Source organism: Myodes glareolus, chromosome 12 (genome assembly GCF_982192425.1).
Source record: "Myodes glareolus chromosome 12, mMyoGla1.1, whole genome shotgun sequence".
NCBI lineage: Eukaryota > Metazoa > Chordata > Mammalia > Rodentia > Cricetidae > Myodes > Myodes glareolus.
The window spans coordinates 80,135,261-80,155,165 of record NC_142037.1 but is presented as its reverse complement, the minus strand read 5'-3'; the positions used below and the strand labels follow the sequence as shown (position 1 = coordinate 80,155,165).

General features: G+C 41.1%; 1 protein-coding gene across 2 annotated transcripts in view; it reads left to right on the top strand.

Annotated features, from left to right (window-relative positions):
• Window positions 1-19,468, top strand: part of Uggt2 (UDP-glucose glycoprotein glucosyltransferase 2) — a 111,140-nt gene extending 91,672 nt beyond the window's left edge. For both annotated transcript variants that reach the window (XM_048421942.3, XM_087912309.1), the window contains 8 exons: window positions 345-440; window positions 1,433-1,517; window positions 5,455-5,637; window positions 8,318-8,478; window positions 9,607-9,721; window positions 12,384-12,500; window positions 15,808-15,931; window positions 19,274-19,468. In XM_048421942.3, the coding sequence (XP_048277899.3) occupies window positions 345-440; window positions 1,433-1,517; window positions 5,455-5,637; window positions 8,318-8,478; window positions 9,607-9,721; window positions 12,384-12,500; window positions 15,808-15,931; window positions 19,274-19,296 (904 nt within the window). In that variant the 3' untranslated portion in view covers window positions 19,297-19,468. The remainder of the gene's footprint in view (window positions 1-344; window positions 441-1,432; window positions 1,518-5,454; window positions 5,638-8,317; window positions 8,479-9,606; window positions 9,722-12,383; window positions 12,501-15,807; window positions 15,932-19,273) is intronic.
• The last annotated feature ends 437 nt before the right edge of the window (window positions 19,469-19,905 follow it).

Genomic DNA, 19,905 nt, shown 5'->3' with positions numbered 1-19,905 from the left:
CTCAATGGACTGTTTCTTTCCTCACTGTTGGCCTGTGTAAGCTCCAATATACTATACATGAACATAGTAGCCTATACTTCATTCTCGGTTTTCAAAAGAACTCTGGCAATTCCCAAAATTCAAAGTTACTACCACATTAATATGGAGAATATTTAATTGTGTTCCATGTCCGAAGAAAAGCTTATAAACCTCAAAATTACCATCACATTTAATATAAATAGTGCATAATTGTTATGATAAATGCTTCTTTAATATAACAGCTGTATTTTGTGCATATTATTTAAATGTATGTAGTTATAATATACATAGACTAAGAACCCACTGTCCTGTGTTTTTATTACAAGCTTCACAAAAAGTCTGCATAAAGAAGACAGAAAGGAAAACGACATCCTAAACATTTTTTCAGTGGCCTCTGGCCATTTATATGAACGTTTTCTACGGTGAGTATTTTCTAATATTTTCAGTAAGCTGTGCATTTACACAGTCAGAACTCAGCAAAATGAAACTTTTTTTCCTTTTACTTTCTTGATATTTAGCTTCATTTCACACCAGAGCCAATAGTGTCATCTGTAATGCCAAAGGGGCAAATACATTGTTACTGTGAGTTCTTTCTACCTAAATGTTTACAAGGGGCAAATACATTGTTACTGTGAGTTCTTTCTACCTAAATATTAACAAGGTACACACTGCTGTGCACTTCACTTCTTTATGTGTAATTTTAATACATTTAAATTTCATTAGTTTGGTTTGATTTAGAATGATTTTCTTTAAGGTTAGGAAACACCTTATATGTAATAAGTTGCGAAGTAAGGGGGAATATGTATAGCCAATGATCCTTCCCCAGGAAGAGGAATGTCATACTCCAAGGGAAGGAACTCAGTGGAAAAGGAGGTAGTGTTCAGAATTCGAAGAATAGTTTTAGGGGTGTAAATAAAAGGATGGCAGAGAATGCCCTAGAACTAATGCCCTCGTGGTACTGGCACTTTAAAGAGAACTTTCAGGTCACATGCATCTCCATCACTGAGAGCCCCATACTAAAGCAACCTACGGTGGAGTTTTGGGGTGCACAGGTCCTTCCTCTGTGGGTTTTGGGGTACACAGGTCCTTCCTCTCTGGGTTTTGGGGTACACGGGCCATTCCTCTCTGTGGGTTTTGGGGTGCACAGGTACTTCCTCTCTGTGGGTTTTGAAGGCCATGTGTCTATCACACAGCAACAGCCAGAATTAGACACGGTTCAGGAACAGGACCTCTTCACACTGGCTACTTGGTCCTTACACACTTCACACTTTAACAACCTTAATGTCTGAAAATAATTTCTGTTTGATTCTAATAGAAAATTCATAATGGAAAACTTGATTTATCTTTTAAATATTAAAAAGCATTTGAAAAAGTAGGACAGTACATGTATTTGGTTTCATGTTCTCTTCCATAGGATTATGATGCTCTCTGTTCTGCGGAACACCAAAACGCCAGTGAAGTTCTGGTTTCTGAAGAATTACCTCTCCCCAACATTTAAAGTAAGCATGTTGCTATTTTACAGTATGGCTAAAGTTTGTTACTAAATTCTTTGATGTCATTGTAAGCTCTTAAAACATTCCTTTTTCAAAGTTGGTCTTTTAAAATGCATATTTACCCAAATTACAATTTTGAATTTAAAATTATAGCCCCAATTCTTAACCAGTCTATAAAAGTTCTGTGTAATTTTTACTTAAAGAGGAATTTAAAGAGGAAGGAAAGAATACTAGCGGGTAAACCCTTACATAAACGCACAGACAGAATGACTAATAGCTTTTTGTCATCTAAATTTGATGAAAATATGTAAATTTTTTCAATTACAAGAACTTGATTCTGTCACAATTTTTATAAAGATTAGTAATATCAAGAAAATATGAAATTACCTTGAAGTTCAAAGTTCCTGCTTCCACATTCCTGCCTTTTACTCCTGCCCTGCCCCCCTTAGGGACTGTGATCAGAATGTGTGAGGTGAAATAAGCCCTTTCCTCTTTGAGTTGTCTTGGTCTTGGTGTTTTTCACAGACATAGAAAGACTAATATTGCCTTTCCACCTGTGTCTCTCTACGGGAACACCTTGCCAGACACTCAAAGTGGTGAGCACTTTTTGTCTCCGTGGCACCTGGATGGCCGTGCACATGTGTACTTGGGGCTTGGCAATTGTACTGGCAGTTTGAGGCGGCCAGCACCCATTGCCTTGCTCCGCCCCACCCTCCTGCTGCACAGCTCACTCAGTTTCTCTGTGTCTCTGAGGGAAGTAATCAGATGTCCTAGAGCTTCAGCACCAGCTCCATGGGGGCGCCTTCCTCTAAACCTAAAGTGTCATAAAGGAGAAATAAAAAGTAGCTAACCATGCCTTTGCTCCTTGTGTTTCCAAGCATACTGTTTTCCAGTATTACTTGGTAATTCTTCATAATCCCATTGGAAAGAAAGCCAAGATACCTTGTGGTGGTTCAAATGAGAATGGCCCCAGAGATTTATATGCTTGAATACTTTGCCTCCAGTTGGTGGAACTGTTGGGAAGGGTTGGGAGGTGTGTCATGGGCTCAGGCTTTGAGGCCATCCCCAGTGTGCTTCCCCTCCTGTTTGTGGTTGGAGATGCGGTCTTTCGGCTACTCCTGCTGCCATGCCCTCCTCCTGCCATCACGGGCTCTAACCCTCTGGAACCGTAAACCCAGCTAAACTGTATTCTATTGCTGCAAATAGAGAGTAACTAAGTCACCCCTCCCCACAGATACAAGGACCACACCTTTGCCAAAGTTAGTCATAGGCTGGGGGACCTGCACAGCTCATCAAAGCTGGCTTGCTCACAGCCTATTCCCACAAAAGGATAGAGACACGGTCGGCAAAGGCCTAGGCACAGAGGACTTGACACAGGGAAAACAGATGTGGAGTTGCCGGTTGTCTTTTCTCAGACATCACATGCTCCTCCAAACAACAGTGAAACACTAATAGAGGACTACATTCAGGAATACCCACCCATAGTACCCAGCAGTTGTATTAGGGTCAACCATGTAGCCCCAGTTGTCTGTGTGCCTACCTGAGCTAAACGTCTACCCCTTCCAGAGCTTTAAAAACAGATAAATGATTAAACGTGACCAGCACCTAGTTACAGAAAAGAACTGAATAAGGAAAGAAAATGTTCTCTTTCCTGACTCCACCTCCTTACTCTTTACACCTCCATTCAAATTTTGATCTCTTAGATGAAACTTAACCAAGTGCCTTTCTACCATCAGATTCAACAGAGAATAAGTTACGGTCTAACCATGGTAAAGTCACAGCAGCCCATACATATGATAGTTGCCCATAACCTTTAAATTATAAGGAAGCTGAAAGTCCAGAAAGCCCAGTGACCTTGGAAGTGCCATAACATAGCACAGGACTCCTGTGTCTGTGGGATCCTGATATAAGCATATTGATTTTGCTTCATATCAAAGTATAGCACATACAGCACATGGTAAAAGAATAATACTGTATAATGACAATAAACAGTTACATTTTATCAGTTTAGCACATTTTATCATTGTTTGTAACAGATTGTTTAGATTCATTTTTATGTACATGAGTGTTTTCTCTGCACGTATGGATGTGCACAACATGCATGTGTGCCCTTTAAAGTCAGAAACAGCATCTGGTCCCCTGGAGCTGAGGTTGCGCATGGTTGCGAGCTGCCTTGTGGGTGATGAGCCCTGAACCTGGGTTCCCTGCGGGAGCAGCAGTGCCCTCAGCAGCCCAGGCTCCTCTGCTCTCCTTATTTCTATGGTCTGCTAGTTCTTGAGCTTTTATAAAACTGTGCTAATATTTGTGTTTTCCCTTTTAAGGAAACCCTGACTGCTCTTTGGGATGGAGAGGAAGGAGGAGAGGGAGTGGGGGGAGTGGGAGGGTGTTGGGAGGAGGGGGGAAATGGAAACTTTTATAATTTAATAAACTTTGAATAATAAAAAAAAGAAAGAAAATGTAGAAAGCAAAAAATAAACTTTTTAAACAAAAAAAAGTTTGTTGAATAAAATTACAGAGAAAGAAAATATTTTTAGACAGCCAGTGAAGGCCAGGTTGTTCTGGAATTTGCTGTCTTTCCCCTAAGGAACTGTTTTAGACAGCTGCACGTGTGTGTTTTAAGCTGTTATGGGGGAGATTAGAAGTTTTAATAATTTTAAAGTTTAAAAAATAAAAAAATGTTGCGTAAAGCTAATAAAAATAAATAATAAAAATATTTTTAGAAATGGAATGTAGCTTAGTCTAATGTTTACAAAACTCCACGGTCACATCCTAGACCTGCAGACTCCCTTCTTTCTTGCTGGCTCCAGAGCCGCTCCATGTGCAGAAGCCTCCACAGGGATGCCCGCAGAAGGGTCCCCACAGGGATGCCCGCAGAAGGGTCCCCACAGGGATGCCCGCAGAAGGGTCCCCACAGGGATGCCCGCAGAAGGGTCCCCACAGGGATGCCCGCAGAAGGGCTGCCACAAGGGTGCCCTCCTTTCATAGTCCATGTCTTGTCCCTTTTCTCCACGTCAGTGTGCAACGCTGCTTACTCTTGTGATTTAGCCGCATACAGGAGCCAGCACAGTCACATGACGTGTAAACCTCCAGCCTGTGGACGGTAGATGATTCTATAACATCTGCACATTGACAAAACCATTCCTTAGAAAGTAACCATGTTCTTAAAGTATCCATGATTCTACTTCTAATTCTCCATGAAGATGCTAAATCAACTATCAGATTATCTGATACTCAGATCGTTTTTTTAATACTTGAATGATCATAAATGTCAAACATGAAACCCCTATAGCGTATCATTCATCAGTCTCGAGGCACTTTGTGCTCTGCATACTGTGTCTCCCCCACTAGCCAGTGCGTGCTGACATACCCATAACTGTGTTTAGGGGCTCTTCTTTGTAGACACTTAGTCAGTAAGCATTAAATTAATATGTCCATGTGTTTTAACATCAGTAAATTATGTAGTACATGGAATTAGACCTTCATATTTGTCAGCATGTTTGTGTTCTTCTTTAATAGATAGTATTGCTCCATTTTGATGAGCTAATCAGTCTAAGGGAAGGAAAGCGCTGTGTGGGTCCATAGTTATGGAGGTCTGTGTCTGTTCCCTTGGTCCTGTTGCTTTGGCACTCATCGTGACAACTGTACAACCTAGTGTGAGCACATGGTAAGCAAAGGTAGAAGAGAGGCCAGGGTGCCAGTATCCCCTTCAAGAATACTGTCAGTCCAGACACCTAACCTTTCATTAGGCCCCATCTCCTGAAGGGTCTGCCACCTCAAGCAGTGTTGGAGCTGCTGTAGGCTAAGACTGTAAGAGACTCTTGTGGACAATAGCCTCAGAAGGATTCGTTAAAGTGTTGTTTAGGCATTCTCCAATTAATTTATAATAATTTTATGGTAAACTTCTTCTGAAATGTATTATTTGGTTTTCTTTGTATGTGTTTAGGAGGTAATTCCTCACATGGCTAAGGAATATGGATTCCAGTATGAACTTGTCCAATATAAGTGGCCCCACTGGCTTCATCAACAGACTGAAAAGCAGCGGATCATTTGGGGCTACAAAATTCTTTTCCTTGACGTCCTTTTCCCACTGGCTGTGGACAAAGTCATATTCGTTGATGCTGATCAGGTAATAAGGATAATTATGGTACTAAAGTGTGGTTTTGCCTCTAACTGAACATGGACCTAAGAACTTATGCTGCTCACGTATTGTCATTGTTGCTTCATAAACATACAAGACCTGATTGTAGTATATTCATGAAGGATCTTAAGTTTAAAAGCAATCTGTCAGAACATGGACAGACTTGAAAGTGTGGTAAGAAGTACTGTTTGCTTAGAAAATGATAGCTTCTATCTGAAACAGCCATTTTTAAAAATTTGGCAGGTAAAAATAAGACGTGCCTAGATTAGTAACTGTAAAATAGTTAGATGAATTTGTGTGGCTATGCGCTGGTCTTCTTTGTAACCGGCAGTTTCTTCTTGCTGGAAACACCAGAGGCTGCACACAGCCCTTTCTCGCTGTTGCCCCTTACCAGCGGAAACAGTCATCAGGGCTCCTTATGTCTGCGACTTACAGGCTCTAAATACAGCTGGAGAAAATTTAAAAACCACCTCAGCTTCAAGATTTGTGTAGATAAAAGTTATGGTGTGCTGGAGAAATGTCTCAGAGGTTAAGAACACAGGCTACTCTTCCAAAGGTCCTGAGTTCAATTCCCAGCAACCACGTGGTGGCTCACAACCGTCCATTATGTGTTCGGGTGCCCTCTTCTGGCCTGCAGTTCAAGCATTCATGCAGGTAGAACACTATATACATAACAAATGAATCCTTTTAAAAAAAAAAGTTATGGCTTTTACCTCATTTCAGTATCTTTATAATCATTACTCATGAAAAATTATTTGAAAACATACAGAATTTCTAATCACACTATTATTAAGTGTAAACATACATAAACTAAATGCATAAGATAGAATTTACATAATGTGGACAGAAGGTTACTTTTCAAATTCTGTATTAGAATTAGCTTATGCTCACTGAGTATGCTGACGTTAGTTTGTTTGTAAGTGCTTCACTCAGCAGACAGAGGCAGACGGATGAGACATTCAGAGCCAGCCTGTAGCACATGGGAGGAGGAAAGCGTAGTCTGGCTCACTTTCCTATACTGTTATTTTGTTCCAAGTTAATTTCAACTATTATAATAAAATCTTTAAAGCAGGAAAATGCAAGTGTGGTGATAAGAAAGCACTGCCAAATATATTGGCAAGAAAATCTGTCTCAGGCCAGAGAAATGGCTCAAGAGGTGCAGGCTCTTACCATGTACAAACCTAGCGTAGCCTGTTCCATCCCTGGAGCTCACATGAAAGAGGAAGGAGGAAACAGAACCCATACAGTTGTCCTCTGACCTCATGCTCTGTACACACACACACACACACACGCATGCACACACGCACATGCACGCACACACGCATACATATGTTCATTTCAAAAAGTGTAAGATTTTAAAGCATAAAACCCTTTGCCTCCCCTCAAAAAAGGGCAACAGGAAGAACTGGTATTCTTTCAGTAAGCTTGAGACAGTAGACAATAAAGAGGGCTCGTGGTTAGAAGGACTTTGCTGCTCTTGTAGAGGACTCAAGTTTATTCCTAGCATTTACAGGTTGATCTAGTGCCCTGGGGACCTAGTGCCCTCCTCTGGCCTCTTGTAGGCATTGCACACACATGTTACACAGATATAACATGAGTCACACTTCAACACTTTAAATAAATTAATCTTTTTTAAAACAGAAAAAGAAAAGTTAAAATATATTAGCATTGTCATTTAAGCTACTCTTTTTTGGTTTTTGGAGATGTAGTTTCTCTATGTAACAGCCCCGGCCGTCCTGGAACACATTTTATAGACCAGGCTGGCCTCTAATTCGTAAAAATTTGGCTGCCTCTGCCTCCCAAGTGCTGGAATTAAAGCTGTGCACCACCATGCCTGGCCCTTAAGCTGCTTTTTAAATCAGGACTTTTTCTCGGGGCTGGAGAGATGGTTCAATGGTTAAGAGCACTGCCTGCTCTTCCAGAGGTCCTGAGTTTAGTTCCCAGGAACCACATGGTGGCTCCCAGCCATCTAGAATGAGATCTGATGCTCTCTTCTGACCTGCAGGCACACATGCAGATAGAGTACTCATACACATAACATAAATAAACTTTATTAAAAGGCTTTTTTATTCACTCATTGAGGAACTATAAGCTATGTGCTTTTGTGATAGTGTGCATTATATTCCATAGTGTGTGGTATATTCCCATAGTGTGTGGTATATTCCCATAGTGTGTAGTATATTCCCATAGTGTGTGGTATATTCCCATAGTGTGTGTTATATTCCATAGTGTGTGGTATATTCCCATAGTGTGTGGTATATTCCATAGTGTGTGGTATATTCCCATAGTGTGTGGTATATTCCCATAGTGTGTGGTATATTCCCATAGTGTGTGTTATATTCCATAGTGTGTGGTATATTCCCATAATGTGTGGTATATTCCCATAGCATGTGTTATAGCTACAAGTTTGCTTATACATGATATAACCAGGCACCTCACTGATAAGACCATAATTATACAGATAAAGACTATAAAGTGTATGCTTCTTTTAATCTGTGAGAACAAGAAAAACATGAACATTTAGTAAATTCATGTTCTGTGGCAATGATATAAGGAAATGCACCTTTCTGCATGTGTGCAATAAGGTCATAATATGAAAGTTACACCAAAAAAAGCTCATGATATTTTACAACCTGTGCCATACAGAGACACTGTTTTTATTACTTAGATTGTGAGACATGACCTAAAAGAGCTTCGAGACTTTGATCTGGGTGGAGCTCCTTACGGATACACTCCGTTCTGTGACAGCCGTGCTGAAATGGATGGATACCGTTTCTGGAAAACGGGTTACTGGGCATCACATCTGGTGAGAAGGAAATACCATATCAGGTAAGACAGCATGCATTCCTGTCCTGTGACTGACTGTTGTATTCATTCACAATTATACTGATTATGCACCGTCTGTGGAAGACCCCCGTGTGTGAACTTTAATACTGAGCTCATACTGAGTTTTCTCAGTCTCAATATCTTCCATTTTATAGCTGTGGAAACTGAGGCAGTCAACATTTAGGTGACTTGCTCAGGTCTTCCTTTCCTAGTACTTGGTTGAACCAAGACTTAAAACCAAATGATAGCACACAGGAGCGTGCACCTGTCTGCTGCAAGCTGTACAGTCTATTTGTCGATAACCAAGTGCAGACACTGACTCCTGTCTGCTGCAAGCTGTACAGTCTGTTTGTCGATAACCAGGTGCAGACACTGACTCCTGTCTGCTGCAAGCTGTACAGTCTGTTTGTCGATAACCAGGTGCAGACACTGACTCCTGGCGGTTGCTTGTCTGTAGGGTTGTGAGTTTCATGAAAATTTGAAAAGGTTTGAGATGACCTGAAATATATATGTTCTGCCATTGTTACAGCAAACCTCAAGCTCTGGGGAAATGCCAGAACATTAGACTCCGATTTATGAAAGAATATTTGTTAGGTTCTAAGGTGTCTGTCCTGCTTTGCTTTCTGCTGTTATAATAAACACCATGACCAAAAGTTATTTGAGGAGGAAAGGATTTGTCTTATTTTGGTGCTTACAGACTCTCATAAAGGGAAGTCTGGGTAGGAATGCAAGGCAGGAACCTGGAGGTATGAACTGGAACAGATACCAGTGGAGAAACCCTGATTCCTAGCTCACTCTACATAGCTGCTCAGTTTCTTGCTTATACACCCCAAAACCAATGCCCAGGGATCACCCCACCCACAGGGGTCTGGGCCCTCCTACATCAATCATTAATCAAGAAGATGCCCCACAGACATGCCTACAGGTTGATCTGATGGAGGCATTTTCTCAGCTGGTTCCTTCTCCCAAGTAACTAGCTTGTGTCAAGTTGACAGCAAAACTTACCAGCCCAGCCTCTGCAGATCCAGTGTGTACATGGTCCCTGGGGACAGCCCAGCCTCTGCAGATCCAGTGTGTGCACGGTCCCTGGGGACAGCCACGCAGAGGACTAAGGAGTGCTTCTCTTTTCAGTGCCTTATACGTGGTGGATCTCAAGAAGTTCAGGAGAATCTCCGCAGGCGACAGGCTCCGGGGCCAGTACCAAGCTCTTAGCCAAGATCCAAATAGTCTTTCAAACCTAGATCAGGTAAGTACTATGACAAATTCTAATGAAGAAATATCCTTGTGTGTATAAACTGTTTCAGTACCCTTCGTACACACAGAGCCATTTCCAGACATCTGCCCTTCGTCAAACACCTCTGCGTAGAGGTCATTTTCATTTCAGCTCAGCATTCTTCATTCTAACAGGATTCTCACTTTCTCCTCCTCTCCATCCCCCTCACTTAGTCACCTCTTCTACTCACTTTTCCTCTTGACACAGGGCTCCCTCACAGACATGCCTCCCTCTCCCATTATGTCTTTTGTGTGCTGAGCTTCAAGAAGAACTCAGTTTATCCTGTGCTCCCTGAAGACACCCGACAGACACCTCCTTCCTCACATCCCGTTAAATTACTCACTATTGCCACAAAACATTTCAGATGATTTAAACAGACATGAAAGACAGCACAGTTCATAATCCTTACTATTCCTAATGACTAAATCCATCCATATTTACCTAGCTGGTGTGCTTCGTGTACTTCATATGTGCTGCATACTCTCCTAAGACCTGAAACCATAGAAATCCAGGCAAAATTACTCTTGAGGTCCCAATGCTTTCATTCTAGTTACAATATACATGTATTTGTGTGTACACATGTGTGTGCAATTAATTTTTGTAGAAGAAATAAAATAGGAAAAAATTCAAATGGTCAATCAAGTTTGGGGGTTTTAGTGTAAGATCCCTATGAAGGTAGAATTAGAATGGGTTTCATATAGAGGCCAAAAAAATTATTCATACTGGTATTCCCAATGGTGAAAGTGGGCATTCTATGTTTGAGGGATATAAGAATTTTTGTTATTTATAAGGTTAAATACATATCTACTTGTATGTATATGTTACCCATAGTCTTGTACATTAATGTTCACAACTTTATTTCTAACAGACAACTAGAACAATCTTTGTAGTGGTTGTCTATTTCTACATGACACCTTACTGTAAAATCTAGTGACTAAAAGAGGCAGTTTCTGTGGATCAGTGATCTGAAGCAGGCATGGATGATGCTCTGCCGCACCCCATAGCACCTGCTTGTTTGATGCTTGATAAGATACAGTCGTTTCAAGTTGTATGGACTTCTTCAAAAGCCACTGCATGGAAGATCCATTCACCTGCAAGCTGTGGCTGTCACCAAGCATCAATTTTTGCCAGATGGACTTGTTGCTGCGGCATGAGAAAAGCCAGAGAAGGGGAACTCCCAACAAGACTGAAGTCACAGTCTATTCCAGTATTTTCTGTTTTATTGCTTTAACTAGCACTTTCCTGCTGACACGCCCGAGAATTAGTCTATCCATGTCTGGCTTGTTTCATTTAACGTGATGCTCTGCGCCTCGCCTTTGCTGCAAGTGACAGGGTTCATTTTTCCTTTTGACTGCATTGTGTATGAACACTGAAGCTTCTCTACTCACTAGCGCTTTGGTTTTGTTTTATATGTACCTGATTTTATGCATCTACACAAAACCTAGGAACCATTTGAGAGAACGCACAAGAAACTTGTCTTCCTGAGTCCGGCTGGCTTTGTTCAATGCAATTGTCTCTAGCTGCATTCATTCCCAAATGACATGATTTCACTCTTCACATTAGCCCGGGGTTTGTTTTTGTTTTTGTTTTTTTGTTTTTTGTTTTTCATGATTTGTGGAGCTTTCCTGAACAAATAATCCCTTTCTTGCAATAACCCTTCTTTCCAATCTGCACATTTTTACTTCCTCTCCTTGTTTCATTTTACTTTTCTAGGACATTCCATAAGATATTTAGTAGGGCTGGTGAGAGTAGAACCCTGAAGTTCTGAATCCTAAGGATACATGGGACATCTAGTGCAAAATAACTTCAACCCTCAGAGACTGAGGTAGTGTGCTTAGATAGCTACATTTCTGGGGAGAAAGAAGGGCTCTCTAGCTGGAGTACAATAGATACCTCGGGGAAACACACTAAGTCTCTCTAAAGTCTCTGTCTTTAACTACTAGGTCCGTTTTTCAAATTATGTGCCAGCAGTCTTTACTTAGGAAGCCTTGAGTATGCAGAAATATGAAATTGTTGTTACAGCATCTCTTCTAACAAGAGAGCAAGATGGCCTGAGAATCTGGAGAATATGCTGTGTTCAACATAAGTAACACTGGCAGGTACTGGGAGGCGGCTCAGCAGTTGGTAGCACACAAAGAGGCCTGGGTTTGGTGCCCACCACCCCTAGCAGTGGCTCATGGCTGTAGCTGACTCCGGTTCAGAGGACCTGACTCTCTCTTCTGACCTCGACAGGCACTACCCACACATGCAGTACACTTACATGCATGGAGATAAAGCACTCTCACACAGAAATAAAAATATACAGTTTTAAAATTTAAAAGATAAAAACAAAAAACAAAGGAGTTAAAAGGACAGGTACACATAAATGCCTAATCGTGGTCCTGCTATTCAAGTAGAGAAGATGAGGCTGTGCACTGCCCGTAACACGGGTGACAGTTGTCAGACCTTATTCTTATCTGACTCTGGATGTAGTTCTAGGTCCGGTGTTCATATATGTATGACACAAGATTCTTAGGTTAGATTAAGCATGCCAAGCTTACAACATGGAGATATCTCAAATTGTTGAAATTTATGATATATTTAAAGTCTAAATGACAATTTGATCCAGACTCTAGCATATTAATTTTTTCTGTAGGATCTTCCCAACAATATGATTTACCAAGTTGCCATCAAGTCTCTTCCTCAAGACTGGCTGTGGTGTGAGACCTGGTGCGATGATGAATCTAAACAAAGAGCCAAAACCATCGATCTGGTGAGTATCGGTGCCTCGTTTGCATATAAGCGTATGCAAAGTGTCCAAATTTAAATGTGCTGTTTTACAAATGAAATTGCTCACACATATTATTACCACACTTCTTCTTTTAGTCTCTTATGAATTAAGTAAAAAGCTGTGTTCAGTAGGTCCCCACAACTACCCATGGGTCTGCTGATTAGTAAGGAAACAAATATGTAAAGATAATCCATGGTAAAAGTCAAAGAAAGTGCGAATGGGAGAGACGGGGCCTGGGACACTGTGAAAGGAGCACATCCGTGAATCATGAGCACAGACAGAGAAATCCGTGCTGATGGCATAGAAGAAAATCAGTCAGCTAGGAAACTGGAGGGTAGAGAAGTCTGTCTCGGTCAGGAGGCATTTAGAACGCCATATAGACAAGACAAAAGGGGAACTTCTCCACAGAATATATAGTTAAAACCCTAAATATTCAGAACAAAGAAGTATATTGAAAGCTGCAGGGGTCAAACACCAGGTTAAGGCAGGCCCATCAGAAGAAAAGCAGACTCTCAGTAGATACCATAAAAATCGTGGAGGTTCAGAACAATGTATTCCAAACTTTGAAAGACCACATCTTCCAAGCCAGAATACCAAACCCATCAAAACTAAAGGAGGAAGAAAACATGTCTGCTATCTTTCTACTAAATAGTGTAGAAGAAGGGAAGCAGGAATGGGGAACACATTTGAATCCTGAGGATTCCTTAGTAGAAGTTGGTGATGTGTCTTTATCCATGCCTAAGAGGAACTTTCAGATTTAGATGCATGGGTTTCTCCTAGCAGTAGCTGCACACAGAGAAAGGAGGAATGTCATGAATTTGGGTGTTTGGATAAATCAGTTCCCCCTCAGAAACACTTAAAAATTAAGTAACATGGGGCTATAGAGACGGCTGAGAGGTTAAGTAACATGGGGCTATAGAGATGGCTGAGAGGTTAAGTAACATGGGGCTGTAGAGATGGCTGAGAGGTTAAGTAACATGGGGCTATAGAGATGGCTGAGAGGTTAAGTAACATGGGGCTATAGAGAGGGCTGAGAGGTTAAGTAACATGGGGCTATAGAGAGGGCTGAGAGGTTAAGTAACATGGGGCTATAGAGAGGGCTGAGAGGTTAAGCCAGGACAGAAAGCATCTGCATTCTTTGTGAGATGTCGCAAGAATGGTCTCTAGCCCATGCTAATATGTTGTTAATACTGCTCCTTTCTGAAAGCTCTTAAGCTGGCCTACACAGTTCTTCAAGATCCTACCAGGATGGACCACTTACAGTGTTTAATCACTTTCCTAGTCCAAAGTGTAACACACTCCCTCCAAAAATTATATGGGTCAGCCCTGTCAGAGCAATAGACCACTCCCTAGTACCAGCTTCTGCCTTAGTTGCTGATTGATTAAAAGCATCACCCCAGCCCCTTGCATTCATCCTTGGGGCACCAATGGAGCAGAAAACTCCAGCTCAAGACCCCTTGCCCTGAGTTGCCTTGGTCCGGACTCCACCCCCCAAAAAGCCCACCAAGCGCTGACCCCTTCCCAGGGAGGGTCAGGACCACTCCCACGGGCTATTTAGGCTGCCACCAAGGAAAAGAACATGTGGTCTTTGGGTTTTGTGTGCCCCTCCTTTCCCTGCCATGTTTTTCTGGCCACCCAGGAGTGCTGCAGTAAACATGGGCTTTGATTTGGTCTAATTTGGTCTGATTGGAATTATCTGCATCAGTGGAGAGGCTCGTCTTAAGAATATTCCTAGCAGTTACTTTTCTATAGCTGTGATGAGTCACCATGATCAAGCTAACTTTTAGAAGAGACACCATGACCATGGCAATTCTTACAAAGGAAAATATTTATTTGGGGTGGCTCACACCCAGTTCAGAGGTGGGACATGGCAGCACGTAGGCAGATGTGGTCCTAGAGAATCAGCTGACAGTCCTACCTCTTGCAGCAACAGGAAGTGGCCTGTGCCACACTGAGTGAAGCTGGAGTTAAAGGGACCTCAGAGTCTGCCAAGAAGAACACACCTGCTTCGACAGGCTACTCTCCTAATAGTCCACTCCCTTTGGGATTGCGGGGGCTAATTACATTCAAACTACCACATTAACTTGCAGAGAAAAAAATTTCTGGATGCTTACAGTTCCAGAGGGTTAGAGTCCATGACCACCATGGGAGAGGGAGCATGGCTGCAGCCGACCAAACATGGCACTGAAGCAGTAGCTGAGCGCTCACCTGTTGATGCACAAGCACGAGATGGAAGGAGATGACTGGGAATGACGTGGACTTTAGAAACCTCAGTGCCCACCCTCAGTGACACACCTCCTCCAATAAGGCCACTCCTAATTCTTCCCAAACAGTTCCATAGGCTAGGACCTAAGCATTCCAGTATACAAGCCTTTGGAAACCATTTGTATTCAAACACCAAGGAGCTTAATGGAGAGAGAGTAAGGCTTCTTGATACAGGAGGGATCTTGGAAACACAAGTACCACTGAGTTCCTAGTCAGTATGCTCATTAAAGGACATGGCAGAAACTTGGGTGAGTCATGGAGAAGGGCCATGTTCTCGTATGTCAGCATGGCCCAACCACAAGGTGTCCCCTGCCTCCTCTCAGTTCCTACCACATCCTCACTTAGCTCCCAGGCAAGGGTGAGAAATAACTCTGGAATCCCTGGCCTCCAGCAAGGACATTCTCAGACTGCTGCTTCACTGGTTCCTGCCTCCCATTCTCATTGAGGTTGAAGTTCCGATACTTTCAGCATATGATTGTGTCCCTGATGGCCAGGTTCAGACTCCCCTTGTCTCCCAGTCTTTGTGGTCCCATTGACAGCATCCAGACAAGACTCGGTGCAGTGTAGATGATCTCGGTGGATGCAGAGTAAAGCAGAGCATTGCCATCTTCATGAGGCAAGAGTAGATGATGCCAGAAACTATTGCCCTCGTCTCCGTACTGAGCATGCTCTGTACATTTTTATACTCAGTAGACAATTCTAGACCTTTAGTGCAGAAGAGGATACATTGGCTACATTGGTGATGCAATGCACTCCCCAGAAGGGCGAGTCTTTGTTCTTTCCCCGAGAGCCTCCTGGTGCGCTCAGTTCTCAGACTGCTGGTCAGTGATGACATCTATGTTGCTCTAGGCCTCTGCACCACAGGCGGCTGGCTATAAAGGGCTGGGAAGGTCAGCCTCCGTGTCCTCCAGGCCTGCCAGTGTCTAGTCAGTCAACACCCTAAGGGTCTCAAGTATTTCCTTTATTTCTCCCGAAATGTGGTCTTTTTTTCTGTTTTACTAACAAATTTTGTTTGAACTTTTAGTGCAATAATCCCAAAACAAAAGAACCCAAACTGGAAGCTGCTGCAAGGATTGTCCCAGAATGGGTCAAATATGACACAGAAATACGAAAATTCTTAGATCATCTTGCTGATAAGAAAAGCACAAGTAAGTGATTGCGTGTGAGCCATGTGCTGTGTTAACAAGATCGGGGTAAGTCACAGACGCTAGTGAAGCCATGAAAGCACTGTCAGTGCTTCATTAGGAAAGTATATGACGGGATTAAAGTTTTAATTTCAGGGACCAGAGAGATGGCTCAGCAAGTAAGAAAGAGCACTGCTGCTCTTGCAGAGGACTCAGGTTCAGTGCCCAGCTCCCACGTGGTGGTCACAGCTGCCTGAAACTCCTGTGCCAGGGGACCTGGTGCCTTCATTTAAATTCCATGAACACCAAGCATGTTCATATCTGTGCAGACCAAAAAAAAACACATAAAATAAAATAATAAATCTAATAAAAATTTTAAATAAATTTTTTAAAGAATTTTACTTTACATAGGCTAAACTCACAAATTATTTATTAAAATGTATATTAATTGTATATATTAGTGGCTTTCTCTGAAACATTTAAGCACATCTAAGACAGAGAATATCACTTTTTCTCCAATCTTTATATAAAGGAGCAGTATAACATGATTTTAAGGAGTGTGTTTACTAAAAGCAGTTGTTAAAAATAGAGGAACTTTTATTCTAAGATTATATGGAATTTCCCAAATATGAAAGTGGTCAAAACTAATTAAACTGCCTTTGACAGCTCACAAAGAAGCATTGCCTCCTACCTTGAGAACTGTCATATATAACAGACTGCCCTTGTTCCTGGTCCTAGTCTCTTTAGTTGTGAGTTGAATGTTGTGGACTTGGTTTTTGTCATTTGTCCTGTTCACAAAGCTTACAAGACCAGGCACAACCCCTCATATCAATGCTGGACAAGGCAACGCAGTCGGAGGAAAAGGGTCCCAAGAGTAGGCGAAATAGAGACAGCCCCCACTCCCACTGTTAGGAGTCCCACAAAAACCTCAGGGTAAACAACCATAGCATATATGCAAAGGGCCTATCTCTGACCCGTCAAGATGCTCCGTGATTGCTGCTTCAGGCTCTGTGAGCTGTCATGAGCCCTGCTTAGTTGATCCTGTGGACTCTGTTTTTCTGGTGTCCTTGATACCTCTGACTCCTACTTGGATATTAGTGCTCTATTGAATATGGGGTTGATGAAATTTTTTTCATTTCGTAGTCTGCTATTTTGTCCTATTGACAGTACCTTTGCCTTACAGAAGTTTTTCAGTTTGATGAGGTTCCATTTATTAATTGTTGATCTTAGTGTCTGCACTATTGGCATTCTGTTTAGGAAGTTGTCTCCTGTGCCAATGTGTTCAAGGCTCTTCCGGTTCAGTGTTTATGTTGAGTTCTTAGATCCACTTGGACTTGTTTTGTGCAGGGTGATAGATGATCTATCTGCATTCTTCTGCATGCCAGCACCCAGCCTGAACAGCACCAATAGTTGAAGATGCTTCTTTTTCCTATTATTTATGGCTTTTTTTAATCAAAAATCAGGTGCCAATAGGTGTGTAGATTTATATCCAAATTTTGATTTGATTCCATTGATCAACATGTCTGTTTTTATGCCAACGCTGTGCAGTTTTTATTACTACAGCTCTGCAGGAGAGCTTGATGCCGCCAAACGTTCTTGTAGTGGTCAAGACTGTTTTAGTTAGTCTGGGTTTTTTGTTTTGCCATATGAAATTGAGTATTATCCTTTCAGGTTCTGTAAAGAATTGTGTTTAATCTGTAGATTGCTTTTGGTAGGATGGCAATTTTACTATGTTAATTCGACCTATCCAAAAGCATGGGAGATCTTTCCATCTTCTGTATTTTCTTCAATTTCTTTCTTCAAAGACTTAAAGTTTTTGTCATGCAGGCTTTCACTTGCTTGGTTAGAGTTAACCCAATATGTTTTATATTATTTGTAGCTATTGTGAAGGATGTTGTTCCCTTAATTTTTCTCAGTCTGCCATTTGTATATAGAAGGCCTACTGATTTTTTTGAGTTGGCCTTGTAACCAATCACTTCGATGAAGGTGTTTATGAGTTGAATTCCCTGGTAGACTTTCTGGTTGCTCATGTAAACTATCATATCCTCTGCAAATAGCAACACTGACTTCTTTACAGTTTGTACCCCTCGATCTCCTTCAGTTATCTTCTTGCTCCAGCCAGAACTTCAAGAGCTATAGTGAATAGATACGGAGAGAGTGAGCAGCCTTGTCTTGTTCCTGATTTCAATGGAATTGCTTTGAGTTTTTCTCCATTTAATCTGATTTTAGCTGTAGGTTTGCTGTAAATTGCCTTTATTATGTTTAGGTATGTTTCTTGTATCCTTAATCTTTCTAATACTTTTATGATTGGGCATTGGATTTTGTCAAAGATATTTTCAGCATCTAGCAAGATGACCATATGGCTTTTTCTTTATTATACGATGGATTACATTGACAATTTCCATATGTTGAACCATCCCTGCACCTATGAGATGAAGCCTACTTGATTATGGCAGATGATCTTTTGGTTCGATTCAGTTTACAGGTATTTTTGTTGAGTGTTTTACACCTATATTTATAAAGGAAATTGGTCTGTAATTATTTTTCTTTGTTGAATCTTTGTATGGTTTGGGTATGAGGGAAATTATGGCCTTCATAGAAAGAATTGGACAATGTTCCTTCTGTTTCTGTCTTCTCTAAAAAGTCTGATAGAACTCTGTGCTAAAATCATCTGGCCCTAGGCTTTTTTGGTTGGGAGACTTCTAATGTCTGCTTCTATTTTCTTAGGATTTATAGGTCTATTTAATTTGTTTATCTGATTTTGATTTAACTTTGGTAAGTTAATTAAGAAAATTATCTATTTATTTCAGATTTTCCAATTTTGTGAAGTGCAGGTTTTTCAAGTATGACCTAATGCTTTTCTGGATTGCTGCCGTGTCTGCTGTTATGTACCCCTTTGTTTCCGATTTTGTTAATTTGGATGTTCTCTCTGTATGTCTTTTGTGGCTTCCGCCAGCCCAGGCAGCATATCTGTGTTCTTAAAGACCTCTGTCGAGTATCATTCATCTTAAGCTACATGAGGTTTTAACCCTATGTCATATTTGTTTATATAATTTATTTGCAAAATTCTATTTGTGTTTGTGTGTGTGTGTGTGTGTGTGTGTGTGTATTTCTTGTTCTCATAGACTTGTGTGCATTCACTTTCTATAGGTGTTTAAAGAGACACAATTTATGATGTGGTAGAATGGGTGCCAAAATGTCCACTGAATGACAGTGTTTAGACAGTGAATTAACAAGCAAGTCTCTGTCAGAACTTGGACTCTCCATATATAACGTATATAGCATGTCTAGTATGGGTATCTCCGTGACATTTTAGGCTGGTTTTATGAGATTTCCAGATCTGACTGCACCTTTGCTTCCCTACAGTGTCTGCACATGATGAGCTCTAGCACTGGGTTCCGGAAGATGAACTAGGATGAAATTCTGCCACCTGCTGGGCGTTTCTGGAACTGCTAACCAGTAGGCGCTTCATTCAAATTACTGACTTCCTGTTCAGTTTTTATAAACTTTATTTAAAATACTTGTAGAGTTTTAAAATAAACTTAATTTATGTGGTTGATAGATTATTCTTTTTTCTTAAGATGATGATGATGTTATTGGTTTACCAGTTAGTCTGATGTTGTCAAATGTCCTGGAAGGTCTTTGAAAGTCTTGGAAGGTCCTCATTGCTGCTTATCAAACCATCAACATCTTGCTAGTATTCCAACTTTAAGTACACCCATATTTCCTTACTCACAGAATGTATTTAAATTAAAGGAATTCATGCTTTTTTAAGAAAAAGGACTCGTGGCTTTCTCTCACTAGTTTTCTTATCATTTGTAATGGAAGTCGTATTGCACTGTGATCGTTTATTTAACTTAAATCCTAATCTGGTACTGTGTTTACATTGTTTTGAATGTTTTTATTTCACAAAATGAGAGGCATATCCATACATGTGTGCATTTTTTAAAAGACTGAGTATTTTCTATAGAAACTAAGTAAAAAATGTAAACCTTATA